General features: G+C 40.8%; 1 protein-coding gene across 1 annotated transcript in view; it reads left to right on the forward strand.

Annotated features, from left to right (window-relative positions):
* Nucleotides 1–16954, forward strand: part of IGSF11 (immunoglobulin superfamily member 11) — a 176541-nt gene extending 159587 nt beyond the window's left edge. Inside the window, exons 4-7 of the mRNA XM_083361897.1 lie at nt 3636–3791; nt 7590–7712; nt 10225–10375; nt 14383–16954. Coding sequence (XP_083218023.1) covers nt 3636–3791; nt 7590–7712; nt 10225–10375; nt 14383–14827 — 875 coding nt within the window. The 3' untranslated portion in view covers nt 14828–16954. The remainder of the gene's footprint in view (nt 1–3635; nt 3792–7589; nt 7713–10224; nt 10376–14382) is intronic.
* Nucleotides 16955–23658: the final 6704 nt, after the last annotated feature.

A 23658-nucleotide genomic window follows, 5' to 3' on the forward strand; every position in this document is an offset into this window, starting at 1 on the left:
TAATTAAAATTGGTCTCTCTCCAAAACTGCTACTAGCAACTCAACCGTCTGCCTAGGTCTTTTTCATTACAACCACTTCTCATTTAGTGACTACCTTGGTTAGGGACCATTCACAAATATGAGATTAATAAGTGTTAATAAAAATTCATTTTCTGCCCAATATGTGCAATTACTAGCAAATTTCAGGAGCCTAAACCTGCCAGAGGGTCCTTATAAACTAATTAAGACCATAGAGCTCAGCTTGTTAACACAATTAGCACTTTTTAGAGAAGTTCTCTGTGAGGAAAAAAGCAGGAAGAGATAACTTCTTTAACCAATCTCGCTGTCCTGTGAGGGGGCAAAAGGGTGTGTGTGTGTTACTAATTTAACAACTGCAGTGATTCCTTTAACAATTGAGGCAAGAAAGGTCGTAAAATGGGGCAAAACTCACTTAGCAATTGTCTCGCTTAGCAACAGAAATTTTGGGCTCAATTTGGTCGTAAGTTAACGACTGTACTGGGGAAAAAATTGTATAGGAAAAGGCAGAGATAAACCCATCAGCGCTATCCTTGCCAAGATAAATACCTGCATCTTGTCACTAATACATTTATTGCCAATATGTTGTTCTCCTTAAAAAAAAAAAACCAACTGGATTTCTTTTTCTTAAAATGCCTTTTAAATTCACAACTGTCTTAGATGAAAGTGATTTTGTTGACTGCAGCAAGGAAAAAATAGTTCAAACATAAGCACGCACACTTTGTTACAGAAACCAACACCCCAGGAACACCTATCAGATATTAGCATTATGTACAACTTAATCCTTAGTTGTATAATATGTGTGTGTGTGTGTGCATACTTTAGATCAGGGGTGTCAAACTGCCGGCCTGTGGGCCGGAGCGTCACGGAGAAACCGCACCCATCCCATTTTCGGCAATGGGAAAAAGTTCTGATACGTCGTGTGACATCACGTGACATCGTGAGTTTGACATGCCTGCTTTAGATTCACTCAGGGACCAGAATGTCAGAATTCCTAGCATCCTTACCCAACATGTATATATTTAATATACAGTGCATTCAGAAAGTATTCAGACCCCCTTCACTTTTGTCAATTTTGTTATGCTGCAGCCTGATTGTACATTTATTGAAATTCATTTTTTCTCATTAATCTATATTCAGTAGCCCATAATGACAGTGAAAACAGAATTTACAGAAATGTCTGTAAATTTATTAAAAAGAAAAAACTGAAATATCACATTGGCATATGTATTCATACCCTTTACTCAATACTTTCTTGAAGCATCTATGGCAGCAATTACAATCTCTAGTCTTTTGGGGTATGATCCGACAAGCTTTGCACACCTGGATTGGAGGATTTTCGGCCCTTGTTCCTCTCAAGCTCAGTCAGGTTGGGTGACGACTGTCAGTAGACAGACATTTTCAGGTCCCCCCAGAGATGTTCAATAGGGTTCAAGTCAGGGCTCTGGTTGGACCACTCTAGGACATTCACAGAGTTGTCTGTAAGCCATTCCTGTGTTCTCTTGGCTGTGTGCTTAGGATCGTTGTCAGGTTGGAAAGTGAACCTTCGGTCCAGACTGAAGTCCTAAGTGCTGTGGAAAAGGATTTCATTGAGGATATCCCTGTACTTTGCTCCATTCAGCTTTCCCTCAACCCTGACCTGTCTCCCAGTTCCTACTACTGTAAACACTCCCCAAGCTTGGTGCTGTCACCATCATACTTCACTGTTGGGATGATATTGGGCAGGTGATGAGCAGTGCCTGATTTCCTCCAGACGTAACGTTTAGAATTGAGGCCAAACAGTTCAATCTTGGTTTCATCATACCAAAGAATCTTGTTCCTCACAGTCTGAAAGTCCTTCAGGTGCTTTTTTTTTCTTTCCAAACTCTAAGCAGGCTTTCATATGCTTTGCACTGAGGAGAGGCTTCTGTCTAGCCATTGCCATAAAGCTCAGATCGGTGGAGGGCTGCAGTGATGGTTGTCCTTCTGAAACTCTGTCCCATCTCCACACGATCTCTGGAGCTCAGTCAGAGTGACCATTGGGTTCTTGGTCCTTCTCCCCCAATTGCTCAGTTTGACTGGATGACCAGCTCATAGAATAGTCCTGGTTGTGCCAAACTTCTTCCATTTGAGAATTATGTCTCTCAGCTTTGCAGGCAGTTCCTTTGACCTCATAGCTTTTGCTCTGCTGTAATATGCATTGTCAGCTGTGAGGCATTCTATGGACAGGTGTGTGCCTTTCTAAATCATGTCCAATCAATTTAAGTTACCACAGGTTGACTCAATCAAGGTGTAGAAATATGTCAGCAAGGATCAAAAGAAATGGGAGGCATTAGAGTTAAATTTCAAGTGTTGTTGCAAAGGGTCTGAATACTTATGCCAATATGATATTTCAGTTTTTTCTTATTTTAATTTTACAGATATTTCTAAAATTCTGTTTTCACTTTGTCTTTATGGGATACTGAGTGTAGATTAATGAGAAAAAATGAATGTCAGCAACTGTAGAATTGAGCTGCAGCATAACAAAATTGACAAAAGTAGGGGGAATCTGAATACCTTCTAGAAATCACTTTCCTGATTTCTAGAAAAAAATGAGATAGAAGACCCTTTCGACTTTTTCTCTTAAAAGATACATTTTGTAGGTTCTGGCATAAGTGGGAGAGAGGTGGATTATGAGAGACTCAAATTATCTTGAGATAGTAGAAGATAGGACTGGTTATAGGAGCCAGAAACCTATTATGACCAGATCACTTACAGAAGAATTCTCTCTACTTTTGATTTATTGTGGAACATTTTCAAAAGTTTTTGTTAGTTATAACTATTTTAAACTCCGTATAGTTTATTTTTAGCACTTGCTTGACCATGTTTATGTTTGATGCTTTTAAGAATTTGGTACTTACTTTATCCATAGTTGTACTATCTTTATATAGATAGTAAAATTAAATCTCATACCCTTATCAAGATAATGGAATTTAGCTTTAAAGTAAAGCATTTTAATATTATCTTTATTGTGGAAACTGAGAAAGGACCTTCCTTGTGAGGACAGTAATAAAAATACTTAAGCCTACAATTATGACTGAGCTCAGTTGCTAAAGATTAACAGGTTGAAAATTACAACAGACTTGAAAAAAGTGACTTAATACCTATTCTCAAAGTTATGAGCACCAAACCAACCCTACAATTACATGATTGCATTTTGGGCACTTGGCAACCGGCTCGCATTTATGAGTGGTTGTAGGATCCTATGGTGACATGTTTGCAATTTGTGAATTTTTGCCATTTTCAGGCAAAAAGTGGCAAAAAATATTTTGCGTAAACAGGCTTCAAAGTGACGACCATGTGGTTCGCTTTAATGACAATTGTAAAAACAGTCATAAAATTGAGTCAGGTCACACGGTGCTTCCACTTACAACCACAGTGCCTTGTGACTAAAATACCGGTCCCAATTGTGATCATAAGTTGAGAACTACCTGTAGTTACAAAAGTCTTAGCAGGTTACCTTGCCTGTTGCTTCCTTATTTGTCTTGAGCAACTGTATCTTCTTTTTAAAAAAAAAACACAACTGTCTATATTTGTAAAGATGACAAGAATGTTGAAGAAAAGCTACTCTAAATAATCCATGCCATTTTCTATTGTAACAGTTCCTCCGTCTGCCCCTGACTGCAGAATTCAGGGGTCTTTGAATATTGGTAGTGACATCACACTAAATTGTAATTCAGAAGAAGGCATCCCTCGGCCAACTTACAACTGGGAAAGAATGGATAATGCTCCCAAGCTGCCTCCAACATCCATACAAGGTGACCATTCTATCTTTCTGTTTCATTTGGATGTCTGACTAATTTTTCTTATTTTGGTGGTAATGTCATACATTTTGTCCCAAACTGCTGCTTCAGTTACTTTGGCAAAGCACCATGTTATGCAAGAGAAGAAAGCAATTAATGTTGTCAATTAATGCTGATATTATCAATTAATGCTGATAATCTGAATGTAAAAAACTCATTAAAAGTAACAAGGAAAAGAAGAAAAAAATCTGTTTTGGATAATTAAAAAGAACCAAGCCTATAAAGCATTGGGTGCCCTCTAGTGGAATTTTAAATATTTTTATGTATGAAATAAAATAGCACACATTACATTAAAGTAATAATGGTGGGCAGCTATTTTAACAAATTTGCCAGAAATCCAATGGAACAAATATTATTATTATTATTATAAAATATACTATAAAACATAATAATTCCATCCTTAATTTTTTTTTCTTGTAATATATTTTAAAGGAATAGTGATACCAGGCAATCAAGTTCATATAGCTAGGATGACTGAAACATCTTGTACCCCATAACAACAAGTTATGTGATATCACAAAGGATTTCAGACTTTTGGCAGTGCTTTCTGCCCTCACATGAAATAAATGCTAAAAAATAAAAATAAAACTCTTAAGAGGAGGATTCAAGACAGAAATATCAAAGAATAGATGCATGTTCTTTTGCTTGTTTCAGTTTTTTTAATAAAAAAAGAATCATGTTCACAGAAGTCATAAAAGATTATTATAATAATTCAAATGTATTGTTATTTTAAATAAGTTTATATTTAATTTCAAGGACAGTACTTGATTTTTTAAAAAAATGAATGTTCCAAACTTCTAAGTATTTGCAACATAAACCTTTTTTTAAAAAAAATACATCAGTAAAAAATGCAAGTAGCAGTCACTTTATTCCAAGTCTTACAGTATTAGATAGACAGTCAGACATAGAGACAGGCATATTTCACTGAAATGATGAAAAGTGAGTGATGATGGTAAACAGATTTTTCAAAATGTTTTGCTGAGAATGAATCTATCAGATTCTGTAGTTAGAATAGTAATAATATATTGTAAATAGGAATTTTTTGATCAAATGAAGTGAAAACAAAGCCAGAAACACAGGGGAGCGATCTGAATTTTCAGGAAAACAGATTGCAGGAACAAAATTTTGATTATTCATTCCCAACACTCAGTTGAGATATATTTCTACCCAGTGCTTCTCCTGCTCTCTTCTGTCCCAACCTGTTCTGAAATAACTTTACAAAGTCTTTTTTTTTCTTGAGATGAATTTGGAGGCTCTGTGTTTGACTGTTAACACCCATATGTCTGTTCTTTTGGAACACTGTTGCATTCCAGACTGAACAGAATCCTCACCTTCTGTCTGATTAGTCAGCAACATTTCATGCACCCCTTTTTCTGACTAAAAGAGAAAATCAGTCCGAAGCTATGATATAACATTGTTTCAATGGGAAAGAAGTAATATTCTAATGTTGAAAAAAACTTACTTTTGGGAAAAGATAAAAGTGCTCATATAAAGAGATTGGCCAGAAATCGGAATGAAAGTTTCTGTTAAATATGCAGATAAGCTTCTCTTATATGCTTCTTGCAAAACTTATGTATATCACCAAGTTGGGTGATAAGCCAACCATTGGTAGCATTGATTGCAGACTATTGATTATTATCTATAAAGGCAGCAATCGTTAACAATACACTTCGAATTTAATGGGTTTTTTTTTAGCTTTTATTTTTAAAATCATCCTGCTTTTTTATTGATTATGCAGTGTTTCACTACATCTGACAAAGCATCCTTGGAAAAAACTCTAAAAATATACAAAATATAGGAAACCAATACAAATACGTAAAGATAAACTGATTTTTTGCTAGAAGGTATCTTCAGCAATTTGCAGCAGCAGCAGCAACAACAACAACAACAAGACTTTAGCAAGGTCTTAGCAAACAGTTAAATTAAAAGACGCTTGCTCCTTGGGAGGAAAGCCATGGCAAATCTAGACAGCACACTAAAAAGCAGAGACATCACCCTGTCAACAAAAGTGCGTATAGTCAAGGCTATGGTCTTCCCAGTTGCAATGTATGGCAGTGAAAGCTGGACCGTAAGAAAGGCCGAGCGCCAAAGAATTGAAGCCTTTGAACTATGGTGCTGGAGAAGACTCCTGCGAGTTCCTTGGACTGCAAGGCGATCAAACCGGTCAGTCCTAGAGGAGATCAACCCTGACTGCTCTTTAGAAGGCCAGATCCTGAAGCTAAAACTCAAATACTTTGGCCACCTAATGAGAAGGAAGGATTCACTGGAGAAGAGCCTAATGCTGGGAAAGATTGAGGGCAATAGAAGAAGGGGACGACAGAGAATGAGGTGGCTGAAGCAGTAGGCGTGAGCTTAGATGGACTCCAGAAGATGGTAGAAGACAGGAAGGCCTGGAGGAACAGTGTCCATAGGGTCGCGATGGGTCGGACACGACTTCGCAACTAACAACAACAGCAAACAGTTACTTCCAATTACAGTATCAGCGGCTCAAAATCACAAACAGCTATTCTACTATAGTAGAACGTATTGTGAACATAGACTTTGGGTCAATAAAGCATGCGGAATATCTGTCACAGTGGGGGTGATGGTGGTAGTCTATAAATTGAAAATTGCTCATCTGAATCTTATTGATATGTCAGTAGTACCTTGCACATGGGAAACTATTTTTCCAGGAACCAGAGATATAGCCTAGGTTAATTTTTTCTAAATATTTTTTCATTGTATATTATATGTATAGTCCTTACAAAAATGATTGACATGTTTAGTTAAGCGGTTAAAACTCAGGACTAGAGTGTGGCAAAGATTTGACTGAAAATAATCTTCCTGGAAACATTATTTTGGGGTTCTTTTTAACTGACTACAGGGTTAATTTAATATTTTTTTAATTTGGTTCTTAATTTTTGTATTTTGGATTTTTAATTCCCTGTAAACCGCCCTGAGTCCTCAGGGAATAGGGCGGTATATAAATATAACTAAATAAATAAAATAAAATTATCTAAAACTTCCTATGATTCTAGATTGAGAGACAGCTTTTAAAATGAAGCATTTTAAGAACTATATCACTTTCTTCCTATTAAATATTTCATACAGTTTAACAAATATGTTTATTTTGCACTCCAAAATTTACTTAAGTATTCATGTATTTTTTGATTTGCAAAACTCCCTTAATTTTTATTAGCAAAATTTAGAACAGCCTTCTAAAATGCAACATTTTTCTGGAAATTGGAGTCATAGTGTATTTGTTGGGAAGGCTTGATTAAATGGAGAAAAGGTACTGGACAATGTGATCTGTGGTTGGTTTTCTTAAATTCATTGGTGAGTCTTGATTCATGAGTTGAAATGTTTTCTGGAAGAAGACAAACGGAAGAAAAGGGAAGCAATGCAAAGACAAAACAACAAGAAAGAAAGAAAAAAGCTGACTAGTTCAAATTAAAGTAATAGATTGGTGATAGCTTTTTTTTTCCTTTTAGTTTTCTTATTGTGTTCCTTTGGTCCTGAGCTTTCAAATTATAATAACAGTCTTTCAGAAGAAAATGACCACTGTAAGCTTCTTAATCTCTAGCTTCATTTGTAAAAAGATGCTTTCATCTGGAGGTTATTTTGTAATCTGTCTTTTAAGAGCCTTACATTACAACTTAGATTTTGTTGGATTTGCATTTTCAAAATTGTGATAAAATGGTTCTTCTCCTTTATATAAATTGCACTTTAATTTAGAAGATTTTATTTATTTTGTTTTTGGTCTTTCCTGTTTAGATCTAGTTCAGGGTACTCTTCTTCTGCGCAATATTAGCTCTTTGTCATCGGGACGTTACCAATGTATAGCATCCAATGTCATTGGAAGCAGCACCTGTTCTCTTGAAGTTCAAGTGATTACACGTGAGTTAGATATAGTATACAGAATGTTGCCTTGTATTAATATCTGTGCAGCTCTATAAATCTGTCTCTATTAATATTGCAGAATTTAAGATAATAATCCTTTCCATTGCCTTTTTTAACAGTAGAAAAGCCATCAAACCTTATACATGTTACCAGCCATGTTACCAGCCAAGCTGGCATTGTATAGAATGCCTATGAAATTTATAAAATGCATGAGGTTTTTAGGTACATTATGAAATCTCTGTGTTATTTTAATATACTATATACTTTCCCTAGGCATTGTATACACTATCTAGGCATTATGCAAAAGGACAAGAACTATTCAAAGTATGAAAAAAGAGTCCTGGAACCCTAACCCTTTATTGAGAAGACATATATGAAAATGAAAAAAAGAAATGCAAAATAAAGGATTTTCTTAGTGTAAAAAACAAGAGGAAAAGACCAGTATTGATTGACCAACTTGTTGCAGCAAGGCAGGCTAGAATGGCATTTTAGCAGGAGTATGTTATACTTTGCTGGTTTGCCTTTTCGCATTGCATAAAATGTGTGGGAAATGTGTAAAATATTAAGAATTTCCCACTTTCCCATTTTTGGCATTCTATAGATTTCCTAGGCATTTTATAAAATGACTAATTTTATGCACTCTTTTGTATAGTCTTTCCCAAATATAGGTTTTTGTTTGGGGTTCATGCTATAATTAAGTAGATTTTTTCCTGTTTTTTTTTTTTTTTTTTGCCTAAGTGATGAATGCTATCTGCTGCTGCCTATATTATTGAAAAGCCTATTTTGGTAGATTCTACCAATTCGTAGAAATTTTGCGTCAAATTTCTTTAACATCCCTAACCTTGCTGGTTCTGATCATCTTTGACCTTTCTTACAGGAAGATCAGCATTAGAGAAAGGTTTTCTCTCACTACACCAGACATTTAGAGCAAACGAACTATTATGTGGCTGAATGATAATTGAATTTTCTTGTACAATTTTATTTTTTTCTACAAACGGCTATAAGTTATTTAGTTTTTCAAGAAAGGTCCATTTTCTGCACACGTCTCAAGTCTAAATTGCATCTTACAGCTGTTATTATAGAAAGAGAAACATAATAACTGTACCACCAAGGCAATATTATTGGGATGTTGAATTGTAACTGCAGCACAGTAGAAAACAGTAAATTCTCGTTTCTGTATTTTGGCTCCAACCCATATTGGAAGGCCTTGGGGAAGATAAAAGCACTCAAAGAAATTTTAGTTCAGTAAAACTGTTTCTGTTTTACCTCCTTACGTATTTCATTGTTTCAAAATCAAATGCTTTTTTCTGTCACGTTTTAAAGAAATTGACACATTTTGTTCTAGGATACCTGTATTGTCATAGTCAGTAGATATGGCTGTTTCCAGCAGAGGCAAGATCCTTTTATGCCTGTTCAATGCATCACCACTAAAGGAGAGGTGTCTGTCAGTAATCACTGAATAACTATTCAAGTTATGGCAGCCTCATTAACATTGTGCACCTTTGCATCCGACTTGTTAGAACAAGAAGGGTGACAGCAGTAGTGACTAAGGAGGACCTTGGTGTGAAGATGTTCATATACCACTTTGTCTCTATTCTATATTGGTAGCAGACAGGATGCTAATTACCAACTCAAATATAGGCAACTACATGAAGATATTCCAAAATTCAGTCATTCAGTCATTTAGTTCAACACAAAGAAGTTAATGCTGTCTGAGTGGATAGACAGAGATTTTTTTTAGAATAGAATAGAATAGAATAGAATAGAATAGAATAGAATAGAATAGAATAGAAGAATAGAATAGAAGAATAGAATAGAATAGAATAGAATAGAATAGAATAGAATAGAAATAGAATAGAATAGAATAGAATAGAATAGAATAGAATCTGTAAGGGACCTTGAAGGCCTACTAGTCCAGCCCCCTGCTTAACCAGGAGAACCTTATACTCTTTAAAACTCCATCTATTTAAAAAGAAATTAGCTAAGTTTATGAAGTTGTTTGCTTTTCTAAAAAAAAAAGAGCAATAAATAAAATTCACCCAGACACAGCAATCCTACATTAGATTATCTGTATAATTGTTAATTTGCCCTATCACCTTGTCCCCAGGACTTCAGACATTCATATTGGGTTTAAAGCTGTTTTGGCTGTGTGCAGATTGCATGGGATAATTTCACTTTGCTAAAAACTCTCTTGTTTGGATGAATGCCGGAATCCATCCGAAATGTGCATATGGAGACATTTCTAGTGTGACAAAAAGGTCGGGAAGATGTTAATAACCTCTAGTGTTACATCACAAGTTAGAAGAATATGTAAGACAACATCCAGCACATACTCATTCTGTACCAGATTTCTTACACTGAACTTTTGATTCATAGATGCTTTTTTGTAAGTGATTTTTGGTTACTTTTAGGAATACAGCTGGTCTTTCCTGATGCCTGCTGTGGTTCTTTGAACACGCTCGTGTGTTCTTTCAACTCAGATTTTGCATGTGTTCCATGTCCCACACAGCTAATCCTCGGAATATTGGTCTGATTGCTGGAGCTGCAGCAGCAGGGGCAGTTGTGCTTATTGTCTGCATTGTCTTGATGGCTGTTACACTCTTTTATTGGAAAAACAAACACAAGGAGGAAGAGGAGGAGGAGATTCCCAATGAGATAAGGTTTGGCCTTGGAAAATACTTTGTCTACCCTTCCAAATTTCTTCCCTTTCTTCCAAGCAAGATTGTCTCCAGGTTTCAAGAGAAAGATGTTACAGTAAAATCTCATTTGAGTGTAATGAATCCAAATTAGATGTTAGCATACAAGATTCTCATTCCTAATTCTTATAATACTAGTAATGGTATGGCTATGCAGTGCCAGTTATTAATGGAGTAGGCATAAGTGCAATGCAAGTCTCATCCATCATCTTTTCTGACATGTTAGCAAGAGGGTTACATGCAATATTCCTGGTAAGAAAAGTCTAGTTTGTTAATCAGTCATTGCAGTCAAAACCAGCAATAATAATAATAATAATAATAATAATAATAATAATAATAATAATAATAATAATAATAATAATAATAATAATAATAATAATTTTATTTATATACCGCCCTTCTCCCGAAGGACTCAGGGCGGTGAACAGGGCAAATATATAAAAATACAAAAATACAAAAGTTAAAAAAGAATTAAATACAATGCCCAAACTAAAACAGTAAGTACATATATTAAAAAACAACAATAAAATCCCAAACCCATCCCCCCATCAGGCCAGGCCGGCTTGTTCGAATAAGTGCGTCTTCAGATCGCGTCAGAAGGAGCGAAGGTCGGGCGCCATCCGGAGCTCGACCGGCAAACGATTCCATAAATCCGGGGCGCCCACAGAGAAGGACCTCCCCCTGGGGGCCACCAGACAACATTCTCTGACCGGTGGCACCCTGACGAGGCCCTCTCTGTGGGAACGCACAGGGCGGAGGGAAGTTGATGCCGGCAGCAGGTGATCCCTGAGGTACTCCGGACCCATGCCATGTAGGGCCTTGAACACCATTACCAGTACCTTGAATCTTACTCGGAAGACAACTGGGAGCCAATGCAGCTTACGGAGCAGAGGTGTAACATGGGAGTATCGGAAGACTCCCAACACAACTCTCGCGGCTGCATTCTGTACCAGTTGGAGCCTCCGAGTGGTCCTCAAGGGCAGCCCCATGTAGAGAGCGTTGCAGTAGTCTAAACGAGAGGTCACGAGCGCATGAGTGACCGTACGCAGGGCATCCCGGTCTAGATAGGGCCTCAACTGGCGCACCAGGCAAACCTGGGCGAAGGCCCCCCTAGTCACGGCCACTTTGTGATCTTCCAAAGTAAGCCATGAATCTAGGAGGACTCCCAAGTTGCGAGCCCTATCTACGGGGGGTAATAGCTCACCCCCCATAGAAAGAGATGGGATATTCTGAATATCCTGGGATGCCGGTATGCACAGCCACTCAGTCTTGTCGGGGTTGAGTTGAAGTCTGTTCCTCCCCATTCAGACCCGAACCGCTTCCAGGCAACGGGACATCACATCGAGGGCATCACTGGGGTGGTTTGGGGTCGAAATAAAAAGTTGGGTATCATCAGCGTACTGATGATACCCAACTCCAAAACCACGAATGATCTCACCCAGCGGTTTCATGTACATGTTGAACAGGAGAGGCGAGAGGACCGACCCCTGAGGAACTCCACAAGCGAGAGGCCTCGAGGTCGACCTCTGCCCCCCTGCCAACACCAACTGCGAACGTCCCAGGAGATAGGAGGAGAACCACTGAAAAACTGTGCCTCCCACTCCCAATCCCCTGAGACGCCGCAGCAGGATACCATGGTGGATGGTATCAAATGCCGCTGAGAGGTCTAATAGGACTAGGACAGAGGAATGTCCCCTGTCCCGGGCCCTCCAGAGATCATTCACCAGAGCGACCAATGCCGTCTCCGTGCTGTACCCGGGCCTGAAACCCGATTGTTATGGGTCTAGATAATCCGCTTCATCCAGGACCAGAGGGAGCTGATGTGCCACCACACTCTCAACAACCTTCGCAAGAAAGCGAAGGTTGGAGACCGGACGAAAGTTATTTAACACAGCTGGGTCCAAAGCAGGCTTCTTGAGGACAGGTCTCACCACCGCCTCCTTCAAGACGGCGGGGAAACTACCCTCACTCAAAGAGGCAGATATAACCACCTGGAACCAGCCTCGTGTCCCCTCTCGAGCCGCATAAACCAGCCAGGAGGGGCACGGGTCCAATAAACATGTGGTGGAGCTCAATCTCCCCATAATCCTGTCCACTTCCTCCGGAGTCACAGAATCAAGCTCCTCCCAGATAATATTGACAAGACCGCCCGCATCCAGACTGGTCCGAATCCGAGCAATTTTGTCCGACAGATGTTGACTAAACTCCTCAGCATAACCCTGCAAGGGTTCCTCCCTCACCTCCTGATTAAGGAGGGAGCTGGTCACCCTAAACAGGGCAGCCGGGCAGTTATCTGCGGACGTGATAAGGGTAGTGAAGTGATTAGACCTCGCGGCCCTTATCGCTGCGAGATAAGACCTAATATAGGTTCTTAGTCACAATCGGTCGGATTCGGATCGGCTGGATCTCCAACAGCTCTCTAGGCCCCGTCTCCGACGCTTCATCTTCCGAAGCTCCACGGAAAACCATGGAGCTCGCTGGGATCTGCACCGGGTCAGGGGCCGCAAGGGTACAACTCGGTCAAGTGCCTCAGTGGCTGCCCTTTCCCAGGATTCCACTAAGGCATCTGCCGAGTTATGAGCAACGGAGGCAGGTGGGGACCCCAGCGCTGCCTGGAACCTATCAGGGTCCATTAAGCGCCTGGGGCGGTACCATCTAATAGGCTCCACACACCCACGGCGGGGAGTGGCAAAACGGAAGACCAGCCGCAGGAGATGATCGGTCCATGACAGGGGCATAACAATTGGGGAGCCCCCACCAAGATCATCTAACCACCGTCCAGATAAGAAAACCAAGTCAAGGGTGTGGCCTCCCACATGAGTCGGTCCATAAATTACTTGCGTCAGGTCCATGGCCGTCATGGAAGCCATGAACTCCCGAGCTAACTCAGATGATCCTCCCAGGGATGGTAGATTGAAGTCACCCAAAACTATAAGTTTGGGGAACTCAATCACCAGTCCCGAGAGGATGTCGAGAAGCTCAGGCAGGGCTGCTGCTACATGACTAGGCGAAAGGTACACCAGCAGCAAGCCCAACTGCGCCCCAGGACCACATCTCAGGAAGAGAGACTCACACCCGACTATCTGGGGAACGGTGGCCTCCCGCGGACACAAGGTCTCCCTCATGACTACCGCCACTCCCCCGCCCCTACCCTGAGCCCGAGGCCGGTGTAGCACCCGGAAACCTGGAGGGCAAAGATCAACCAGAGGAATGCCACCCTCTGGGCCCAACCAAGTCTCCGTGATGCAAGCCAGGTCCGCATGCTCACCCTCGACCAGATCCCGGATAAGAGGAGCCTTATTAACAACGGACCTGGCGTTCAAGTACACCAACCGGAGCTCAGGTGGCTGCACATCGTCGCTCCCGGGACCTCGGGGCAGAAGCAGAGGGTCGGAGCGCCTCACCTTTTGTAAGCAGCGGAGGGGCCCTCCCGGATGTCGATACAGCCCTCTGTTCGTACACCTGCTGCCATTCCCTAACGTGGGAATAGGTAATCCCACGACCCGCTCCAGAGCTCCGGAGGCAACTGACCCCCGCTCCCCCCTACGCGATCAATCCCGGACCTGGCCCTCCCCCTTAACCCCTTAAATTTTTTTGCTAAAAAACAGATCAGGGGTCTCTCAAGACAAAATAATTCCTTTTAATGCTAGTTAATGGCAATAATATAAGAAATAACCACGGTTAATTTCTGCCTTTGTCCATCATCACTGTATATCAGCTTTGACAGAATGAAAAACTGGAATGTAAAAAGTTGTGGTGTCAGTGCTTGCATATTTGGGCAAGAATTAAGATGTTGGTATCAAAGATGTGAAATGATTGGGTGTTTTGTTTTTGTTTTTTTGCAGTTCAGTGTTAATTATTTCATGCATGCTTGTCAGTAAGCGAGGAAGTGTTCCTGTTTGTTTTGGAAATGAGTGGATATTGAGAAAATAGTGTGAAGGGAATCGTAGTTATGTCTTTCTTTTTCTTAGGGAGGATGATTTGCCACCCAAATGTTCTTCATCCACAAAAGGCTTCCATGGTGATGCTTCCTCATCTGAAAATGACACTCTCACCTCCTCCAATACTTACAACAGCCGATACTGGAATGACCCCAAAGCAAACCATGCTACAGACTCTTTCACTCACCTCAACAATGACGCACGGCAGCAGTCCTTCTCTCGTTCTGGAAGCACCAATGCCCGTTCTATATATGCTAATGGAGGTCATCCAGCACCCCCTCCACCAAAGACATTGGTAGTGACAACCAATACAGCTCCATCTCCCCAGGAGATGGCCAGGAGTAATGGATCAGTGAGTCGGAAACCACGACCCCAACACACATGGTCCTATGCTGTAAGCCAAGCAACGCTGGAGAGGATAGGTGCTGTGCCTGTAATGGTACCAGCACAGAGCCGAGCAGGCTCTTTGGTGTAAAAAAATGGTTGTGGTTCTGCAAATTTGTTACAGTAAGTGGGAGTGAAGATGGGCCCAATAAGAGACTCTCCTCTTCCTCCCTGAAATGGAGGGGAAGATCTGTGTTCTTCCATTACCCCAATCAACTGAACCCAACTGATGTGATGATCCCTCCTTTATTCCCCCACCCTCATGATCTCAGGGGCTCCTCAGCTATGGCTGTATGTGCCAAGGTCAAAAGGAGGCCATTTAAGGCATCAGGGGAAGGAGACCATACTTGCTTTCTAAGGTCTGCTATACGAAATTTCTATTAGTATGGTAAACCAGATGGAATTTATAAAGTCCAGAGGTCAGTAGATCAGATCAACTGCCTTGGGGTTAGCCCATTGCTGCTTGGCTCAAAACAGACGATGGTGAGGGGGAACTGGTGACATTCTGTCTGTGACTACTGATCTCAGAGTAAAAAAGCAGAGGAAAAAATAAGCTGGGGCAAAAGTAGTGGGGAGGGAGGGCAGTTGACTCGAGAGTTCTATTATATTTAATTATTTTTCTGGAGTTCTTAATTTCTATCTTCCTCCCTTCTCCTGCTTTTTGTCATTCTCCAAATTGGATTTTTCTCCCTCTTGCACTAGTTTTCTGGATGCTTCTCACATCCCTTGTCACCTCCATGGCAACTCTGGTCACTTTGGCCTTGTTCCCTGATGGGCTGCTTGGCATCTGATTGGCCTGCTGCTGCTGCTGTTGCTGTTGTTTGGCTGTTGTTGAGGGATTTGGGGAGGGCATGGTTTGGGGTGGAAAGCTAAAGCCTCCGTTGCTTAACTGAACTGGCTGTCTATTTTTCAGGGTGTATGGCTGGCATTTCTCAAAAGAGCTAGATTTCCAAAGCTTTTGGCATCTGCATGGCATGTCCCCATATATGGCTGTGTGGGGCTGGCCTGCATGGTCAGGTTGATAGTTGACCCATTCACACATTCAAAGCATCCATTTTAACCCTTCCTTTAGAGGATATCTTCGACATTATACTAGGGAAAGGAAGGAAGGTAGGAAGGAAGGAAGGAATAGGGGGAGGAATAAAGCAAAGAATTTAAGAGCAGCAGAAAGATAGATAATGGCTACCCCGCCCCTCCTTTCTCTTTTCTTGAAGTGTGGTCTGCTCTAAATGGTAGCCCATGGTGATAGTTGTCACTCTTGTAATTTCATTAGCCTTAATTGAAAAACAACAACAGAGAATTCGAAAAGGAAGGAAAGTGAGGGTCTTCTATGCTTCATAGGGAGCTTGGGACTGGCTGGGAAGGGAACACATTTCTGAATACCTCGAGGAGGCTCAGCCAGGGACGCCTCACTAAGCCCTGCTGTCCGCACCTGCCTCATTGATCACTGACACGCTGGTCTTAAATAAAGTTCCTTTGGAAGTTCCTAACAGGATTTCCTTCTCTGCACTGACAAAATATATCCTTCTGATCAAAGCCTGGAATTAGGTAGACCTTCTTCCACTGGTTCTCTTCCACGTTCCAAACTGCACTGGGAATGAGGTTCCAAGAGAATCTCCACTGCTCTTTCACTTCCCATTCTGCTTCACTCCAACTTCATTCTTTTCCTTTACAAGCGGGTGTCAAGGCCATTAGGAGAGCTCTCTTCATAGGCCATATACCATCTACGTGACGCCACGGTCAAGAGAGCCCTCTGGGTTGAACTAGGTTTAAAGCTTAGCTGTGCCTTTTTTGCTTGTTTTTTTTTAAACACCTCTCCTTCCCATTTATTTTCCTTCCCTTCCCCCCCCCACCCCCCCAAAAAATACTGCTAACGGACTTGCTCCATCAGTTTCAGAGCACACCAGGAAAACAGATGGCTGCTGTATTTATATACATGTTTCCTAGGGAGCAGTATCTCTCCTCCCCTATTCACTGCCGGTTTCTCCTTTTATTATTTGGAAGTTGTGTGGTGGCATTAGGGAGTGCCGGAGGGGTGATAGCTTAGAAGAAAGAAGAATGGCTTTTTTTAAGGTGGTGAAAACAAAATACTACATAAACACGTTTTTCTCCCTCTTTGCTCTTCTAACAATGGGAAACACAGACGTTTTCAAGAGATGCTGCTTAGAGCAGCCTACAACTAGTGCTCAGAAAGCTCTTCTTGGTTCTACTGTTCCCTCTCCTCTTTCTTTCTTCTTTTTAATTGTCTAAAAAAATAATAAAACTTTTATTCATATAAAAGAGGAATGATTGTCTCTGAATTTGGTTATTTATTTGCTTTATATGTTTTATATATATGAATACTTACGGTACAAGGATCATAAGCAGCCTTTCTTTACAAGACCTCTCTCTGACCACAGTTGTTGAGAACGGGCAGTGCGGTTTCCCATTATTCTGAGAGGGAAGCAAGAAAACTGTAATTAAGTTCTAAAATAGTTAAGGGTTTTTTTTTTTAAAAAAAGAAACACAGTCCTGACACCGCAAACTAAATAAAGATCCTTGACCCAACCACCTATGTTACATGATCCTTTTCACTTTGCATCTTTACCCCCACTCCACGTGGCCTTGCGTGGCTCTCATTTTTCTAACAAATCTATATGAGTTTTAAAATGCATGCTTTGGGCAACAGAAAGTCCCAGCTTCCAGCTAGGCCATTTTTGATGAAAAGAATCAGATTGGAAATTATGGGAAAAAAACTACCAGAAGCTGCCAAAGAATTGTTGCCAGCCACAAGGACCAGAAGAAATAGGAAGCCACCAAAAAGATGAGCAGATATTTAGGGCACTGAAAAGCTATAATCATAATGCTCTTTTTTCAAATGCAGCACACCTACACACCATTGTCAGGAAGTTGAATTTTACACCCAGTGCAATAAGCTATTACAATCAAGATGGAAATCAGGCCCGTGTGGTGTTGGTGTTGGTGTCCCATAGTCTCTTCACATCTTTTGTATGGACATTTATGCATTTATCTTTACATTAAAAAACCACCTTGCAGTCTGTATATTCTTCAGTTATGTGAATCCCAGATTTGAATTTGTATGAGTAAAAACATAACCCTAAACAGAACTTCTAGTAAAAAAAAATTAGTATGTATGTGGGGGTGTTTTTTATTTTTATTTTTAAACTGGGGTTAGAAAGGGGAGAAAATATGGTGCATTGAAAAGACTATTAGCTGTTGTTTCTTCAGAGGCTTAAATTTGGACATCATTGTGATTAGAAATGGGCTGAAGCATTGTTTATATACAACTAAGAAATGGACTGAAGTGCTGTTCATGTACAAATAGCCCCTTATTGCTAATTGCATTATGGAACAGCTGATGGACCACTGTCCAGGAAATGCAAACTGAATGCAAATTTGAGTATGATAGGAAGGGCCCAAAACATAAAGCAATAAAAGCAGAATTGAACCTCTTAACGTGTAGAATAAATGTCCTCACTGTTAAATTTAAATAATACTTTCAGCACTGTGATTGGGTAAGCACAATTTGTTGGCAATCACAGTTTACCAACTTCATGAAGCTTTCAATTACTTTATTTTCACTCCAGTGTGCCAACTCTGAAGAGCATATGAATTCTCCAGTATATAATTGGAATTAAAACCGTACAATCTGTATAAAAAAAATCAGGCAGCAGAAATACTGTATTCATTTGTTTTCCATAAGAAATCTGAATAAATGACACCCATTTTCCTAGATTTTCAACGTATTTGCAAAACACTTTTTTTTTTCTGCTGGAAATCACAATTTGGACACCAATTTTGAATAGGGTTATTGAAAGAGAATGTAATCTGACCTGAAACTATACTTTAAAAAGATCTTCAATCTCAGCCAGTCACCATCAAAGCATCAAGCTCCCTTAATCCAGTGCACTCCCACAGGGAGGGTCTTCTCAGGGTGCCGCCGGTAAAAGATTGCCGGCGGGTAACGCCCAGGGGGAGGGCCTTCTCAATGGGTGCGCCTGCCCTCTGGAACCAGCTGCCCATGGAGTTGAGGACTGCCCCCGACCTCTGTTCATTCCGCCGGGACCTGAAGACCTGGCTCTTCGAGCTCTCTGGCCCAGGCTGAGAATTTTAATTTTAACTGGGGTTTTTATTCTCTCAGGGACTATTATAATCTTTTTAATTGTTTTTAACTTTTGTATTTCTTGTTTTAATTCCCTGTAAACCGCCCTGAGTCCTTCGGGAAAGGGCGGTATACAAATCTAATTAAATAAATAAATAAATAAAATAAATCAATCCACATTTAGATGTTTATTGATAGATGTGAAAAAGTCTTTGTGCATATGTGCATCACACATCTTTTGGCATGCATGCAAGCAGAATCAGTCCAGACAGGATAGGTCAGGGGGTAGGCAACCTCGGCTCTTTTATGATTCATGGACTTCAACTCCCAGAATTCCTGAGTCAGCATAGCATAGCTGACTCAGGAATTCTGGGAGTTGAAGTCCATGAGTCATAAAAGAGCTGAGGTTGCCAGCCCTGGGATAGATTCTATTAATCCTGTTTTCTTTGAACTCACAAATTGTCATAGTCCTAAAATTATTCCTTGTTCTGCATAGAACCTGAATGCAGAATGCAATAACATGGCAATTTAAATGTCTCAAGTGGAGTTCATTTCCTGAGGCTGTCTATTCCACTGACAAGCATCACTTTCTATTAGGAAATTTCTCCCTATATTTACTCAAGATGTATTTACCTGCAGTTTCCAGCAATTCATTCTACATCCAGTTTCTGAAGAGAATAAGCCAGAATACTGAAAAGTGAGCAGAGGTACCAAATATTCTTTAAAAATGGCTTGGACAATTGTTTACAGAAATCCAGATTCCAATTATTCTATGTATCTGTGTGAAGAGAGAAAGAGGCAGAAAAAGAGAGGTCATATAGTTTACCATATTTTCCGGCGTATAAGACGACCCAGCGTATAAGATGACCCCTGACTTTTGAGAAGATTTTCAAGATTTTTCGTGTTGTACGCCGGAAAATACTTACATGCCAGTTGCCAAGTGTCCGACACAAGCCCGATTCAGATTCAGCCCCGTCTGATGCAAATGGTGCAAAGCCACACGCTCTTCCACACCAGACTCTGCAAACAGCACGCCAGAAGCCGCAACCACCGTGGGAACTCTCAGTCCCCGCCTTTCGGCAGCCTGCACAGCCAAGCACGATTCGGCTTTGAGATAGCATTTGCAGTCAGAGCAGCCGCCGTGTCTGGAGCCAAGCCCCGCCCAGGAGACGGTTGGCTAGGCGGGCCCGGAAGACGCGCTAGAGAGCCAGTCTTGGGGCGGCCATGCCGAGGCCGGCTGGCGAGGGCCGCTGCATGGTCTGCGGTCAAGAGTGGCACCAAGTACCGCTGTTCTGCACTCTGTGACCAGGCAAGCAATTCTTCCAGTGGCGCAGGTCAGGCGGTGCCTCGGCAGGAGCAAAGGTGCTCCCTACTGTTGAGAAGCACACCTCTGGGGACCGCCTGCCCCTCCTCTTTTCGAGGACCTGACAGCCAGCATTGGAAGCGCCAGCATGGCCAGTCCTACAGAAAGCAACGGCGGCGGCTGCAGTAGCTGCCCCAGGCAAAAGCTTGCCCTCCATCACCCATTCGCCATCAGCTGCTTAACCATGGGTCGCCATCGCCTACCTCCATTCACCCAGCGATCCCGCCGTCCAGCAGAAAAGATCAGAGAGGTGAATAGTATTTTCTGGCGTATAAGACGACTCAGCGTATAAGACGACCCCCAACTTTTGAGATGATTTTCATGGGTTAAAAAGTCATCTTATATGCCGGAAAATACGGTACTTGGGCTGCCACTCCATAGCTGGCTTAGGAATTGTGGGAGTTGAAGTCCACGAGTCATAAAAGAGCCAAGGTTGCCTATCCCTGATCTAGGAGTATTTATTGTCAAAGCAGAACACACACTTAACTCATTGTCTCCATGCATGATAAACTTCACTTGATGTGCTACACCCTCACACAACTTATCTGCTATTAAAAATTCTGAGATGTTGCACTGGCACAAGGAAAAGATAGTGGGATTTGTAAACCCTCAAGAATAGATAGCATCTCAAGAACATACACAATTCTAAAGACATACGAGTTACATCAATCAACATATTCATCATAGAGAAAGGATAGATTTGTTGAAAACAGCCAGGTTGACTGAACTAAAATACACTATGATAAGAGTCTTCAAATATTTTGGAAAGCATAATATAAAAGAAAGTTATCAATTGTCTCTTACCTAAACGTTATTTCTTCCATGCATTTAATTAGCATATAGGGCCATTGAACTAACATGTAAAAGCAATTCAGCAGATGAATTTAACATTCAATATTGGGACAGCGCCTACACTGTTTTTCTTTTATTTAATTTGTTGTAAATTAATGCTGGATATTAAGATACTGCCTTGGACATATTTAACATATTAACATTACATTATATTAACGTTAATGTTAAATTATAGATAGACATACAATATATGAACTCCATAGCAGGATCCGTACCGGTCCGTGGCCCATTAGGAACCAGATCGCACAAGTGGTGGGTGAGTACGTGAAGGTTCATTTGTGCAGGCACAGGAGCTGTATTGTGCATGCCAACACCAACACCACTACTGCTGCTGCTGCCAGTCTGTGGAGCTGGAAAGGTTGGGGATTGCTATTCTATAGGACTTGCTATATTTTTTTATCTGATTATAGAACTAAAAAACCCACCATCCTACATTATTGATTTGGTTTGAAAAGTAAGTTCACATACAGCTGGAAAGAAACAGCCTTACAACTAAAAAAAAATAACTCTTTGGGTTAAGAATTTGTGAACAAGAATCAATTATTTGTCTTAGTTACCTAATGCAGTTCTGTAGTCATGATGAATTGACTGTTACTTCCTAGCAAATTCCCATATTCACCATGTCTCTGTGTGTAGTGGGCAGTCTTTGATTCATTGGGAGATGTTTCTGTGTCCTTAGAAATACAAAGTGCCATTGAGATTTGCCCTCTGGATCAAATCTCAATGCCTGAGGAATTCTGGGAGCTGAAGTCCACAAGTCTTAAAAGTTTCAAGGTTGCAGACCCTGATCTAGGCAATAAGTTCTTTTTATTAAACGCTGGTGGTCTGACATCTGCTGGAAAACACTCAAACTGCACCTGCAGAATTGTCTGTGCCAATTATGGCTTTAAGGTGAGGCAGCTTAAAAAGATGAATTATTTTATCCCAGCTCCCATGTCAACAGGAAAGTAAGCCTGACTGAATGAGATCAGAGCAAACAGTCCCTTTAAGGAAGACAGGAAAAAAGGATGCTGTAAGGCAGGGCTCTTCAAACTTGGCCCTTTTATGACTTGTGGACTTCAACTCCCAGAATTCCTCAGTCAGGCACACTGGCTGAGGAATTCTGGAAGATGAAGTCCACAAGTCATGAAAGGGCCAAATTTGAAGACCCCTGCTGTAAGTCAAATAGTCTCCAGCCTATCCTGGTATAACATATTCCAATATCTCAAGAAGAATTTCTATTTATGTTCCCCTTGCAGAGAGGGAGCTTTTGATAGGGGCAATGTTGGTAAAGCCTATACTGTAAGCTCCAATGGACTTTGTCCGTTAGAGTGTATATAAGGAAGTCATCTTTTGAAGGGTGAGCGTAGCATTTCCATTAAAGATAATCCACTTTTCATCCCATTTTGGGTTTTATTGGATTCAAGAGAAGAAGTTTATGAAAGAATCCAGAACCAGGAAGAAATATCATTCTGGGAGAGCAAGACTCCTTCCTGGTGTCCCTCCTTTTCCCAAAAGCCTTTGAGGAGAGCCCAGGGTACATTCAATGGTGTCAGAGAGGATTCTTTTACTTGTATTCCTCCTTTTTCCCTCTGAAAATGTAGGTAAACATTCTTCCCAAGTTGACCATGGAAATTGCTGGTGGGTGCTGGAGCTGAACATTTTAAAAGATATAGTAAAGAAGGAGTTGAGAATTCTCCTATCAGAAAAAAAAATGGAAATAGAGTGTACAGTAGTGGCCAAAATTGTGGAAACCTTTTGGGAAAAGTGTACAGTAGAAATGTCACCTTTGGTTAAGTTTCCACCAATTTTTCTTCTGATTTCTTTATAACTGTAGCCTTGTTCACTTAATGATACTATTTTACATCGCTTTCTGGGAAACCAGTCAACTCTTTGCACCATTACTTTAATTTTATTATCTTTTAAAAGCTCACTAAATGAAAGGAAAAAAAACACCCAACCAACTTGATAACGATCACATAGCACACTGACTAATGTCCTCCTCTGAGCTTCAATAACTGAATCAAACTGTGATCTAATTGGCTCATTGCCAAAACAGGATGACACCTGATTGGCTCTCTAAACACTCATGCTCATTGGTTACAATCAGATGAAGGAAAGCTACCTGATAGCAACCTAAGCAAGTTGTGCTTCCTTTTTCTGGTTATTTGCCTATAGCTTTTCATAGAATACAATACAGATAATTGAACAAACTTTGTTGCGTTACATTCTTGATTAAATTATCTTTCCATTGATATATAATTTTATGGTACTACTCCAAAAAAAAGTGGTGGTATTAGCCATCAACCCTCAAAAATACACTTTGCCCAAAAGGTTTCCACAATTTTGGACACTACTGTAATTCATTAAACCAGGGGGTCTTCAAACTTGGCCTTTTTATGACTTGTGGACTTCAACTCCCAGAATTCCTCAGCCAGCATGCCTGGCTGAGGAATTCTGGGAGTTGAAGTCCACAAGTCATAAAAAGGGCCAAGTTTGAAGACCCCTGCATTAAACTGATGGTCCCTATTAGGGTTTAGTGTTATAGGTAAATCCAGCCTGAATGTAGAGATGAGGCCTGTCAGAACTTTGAAGGGGCATTTTGCTTCAATAGGTTTTATGCAAA

The sequence above is a fragment of the Vipera ursinii genome (genome assembly GCF_947247035.1).
Source record: "Vipera ursinii genome assembly, chromosome: 4".
Taxonomy (NCBI): domain Eukaryota; kingdom Metazoa; phylum Chordata; class Lepidosauria; order Squamata; family Viperidae; genus Vipera; species Vipera ursinii.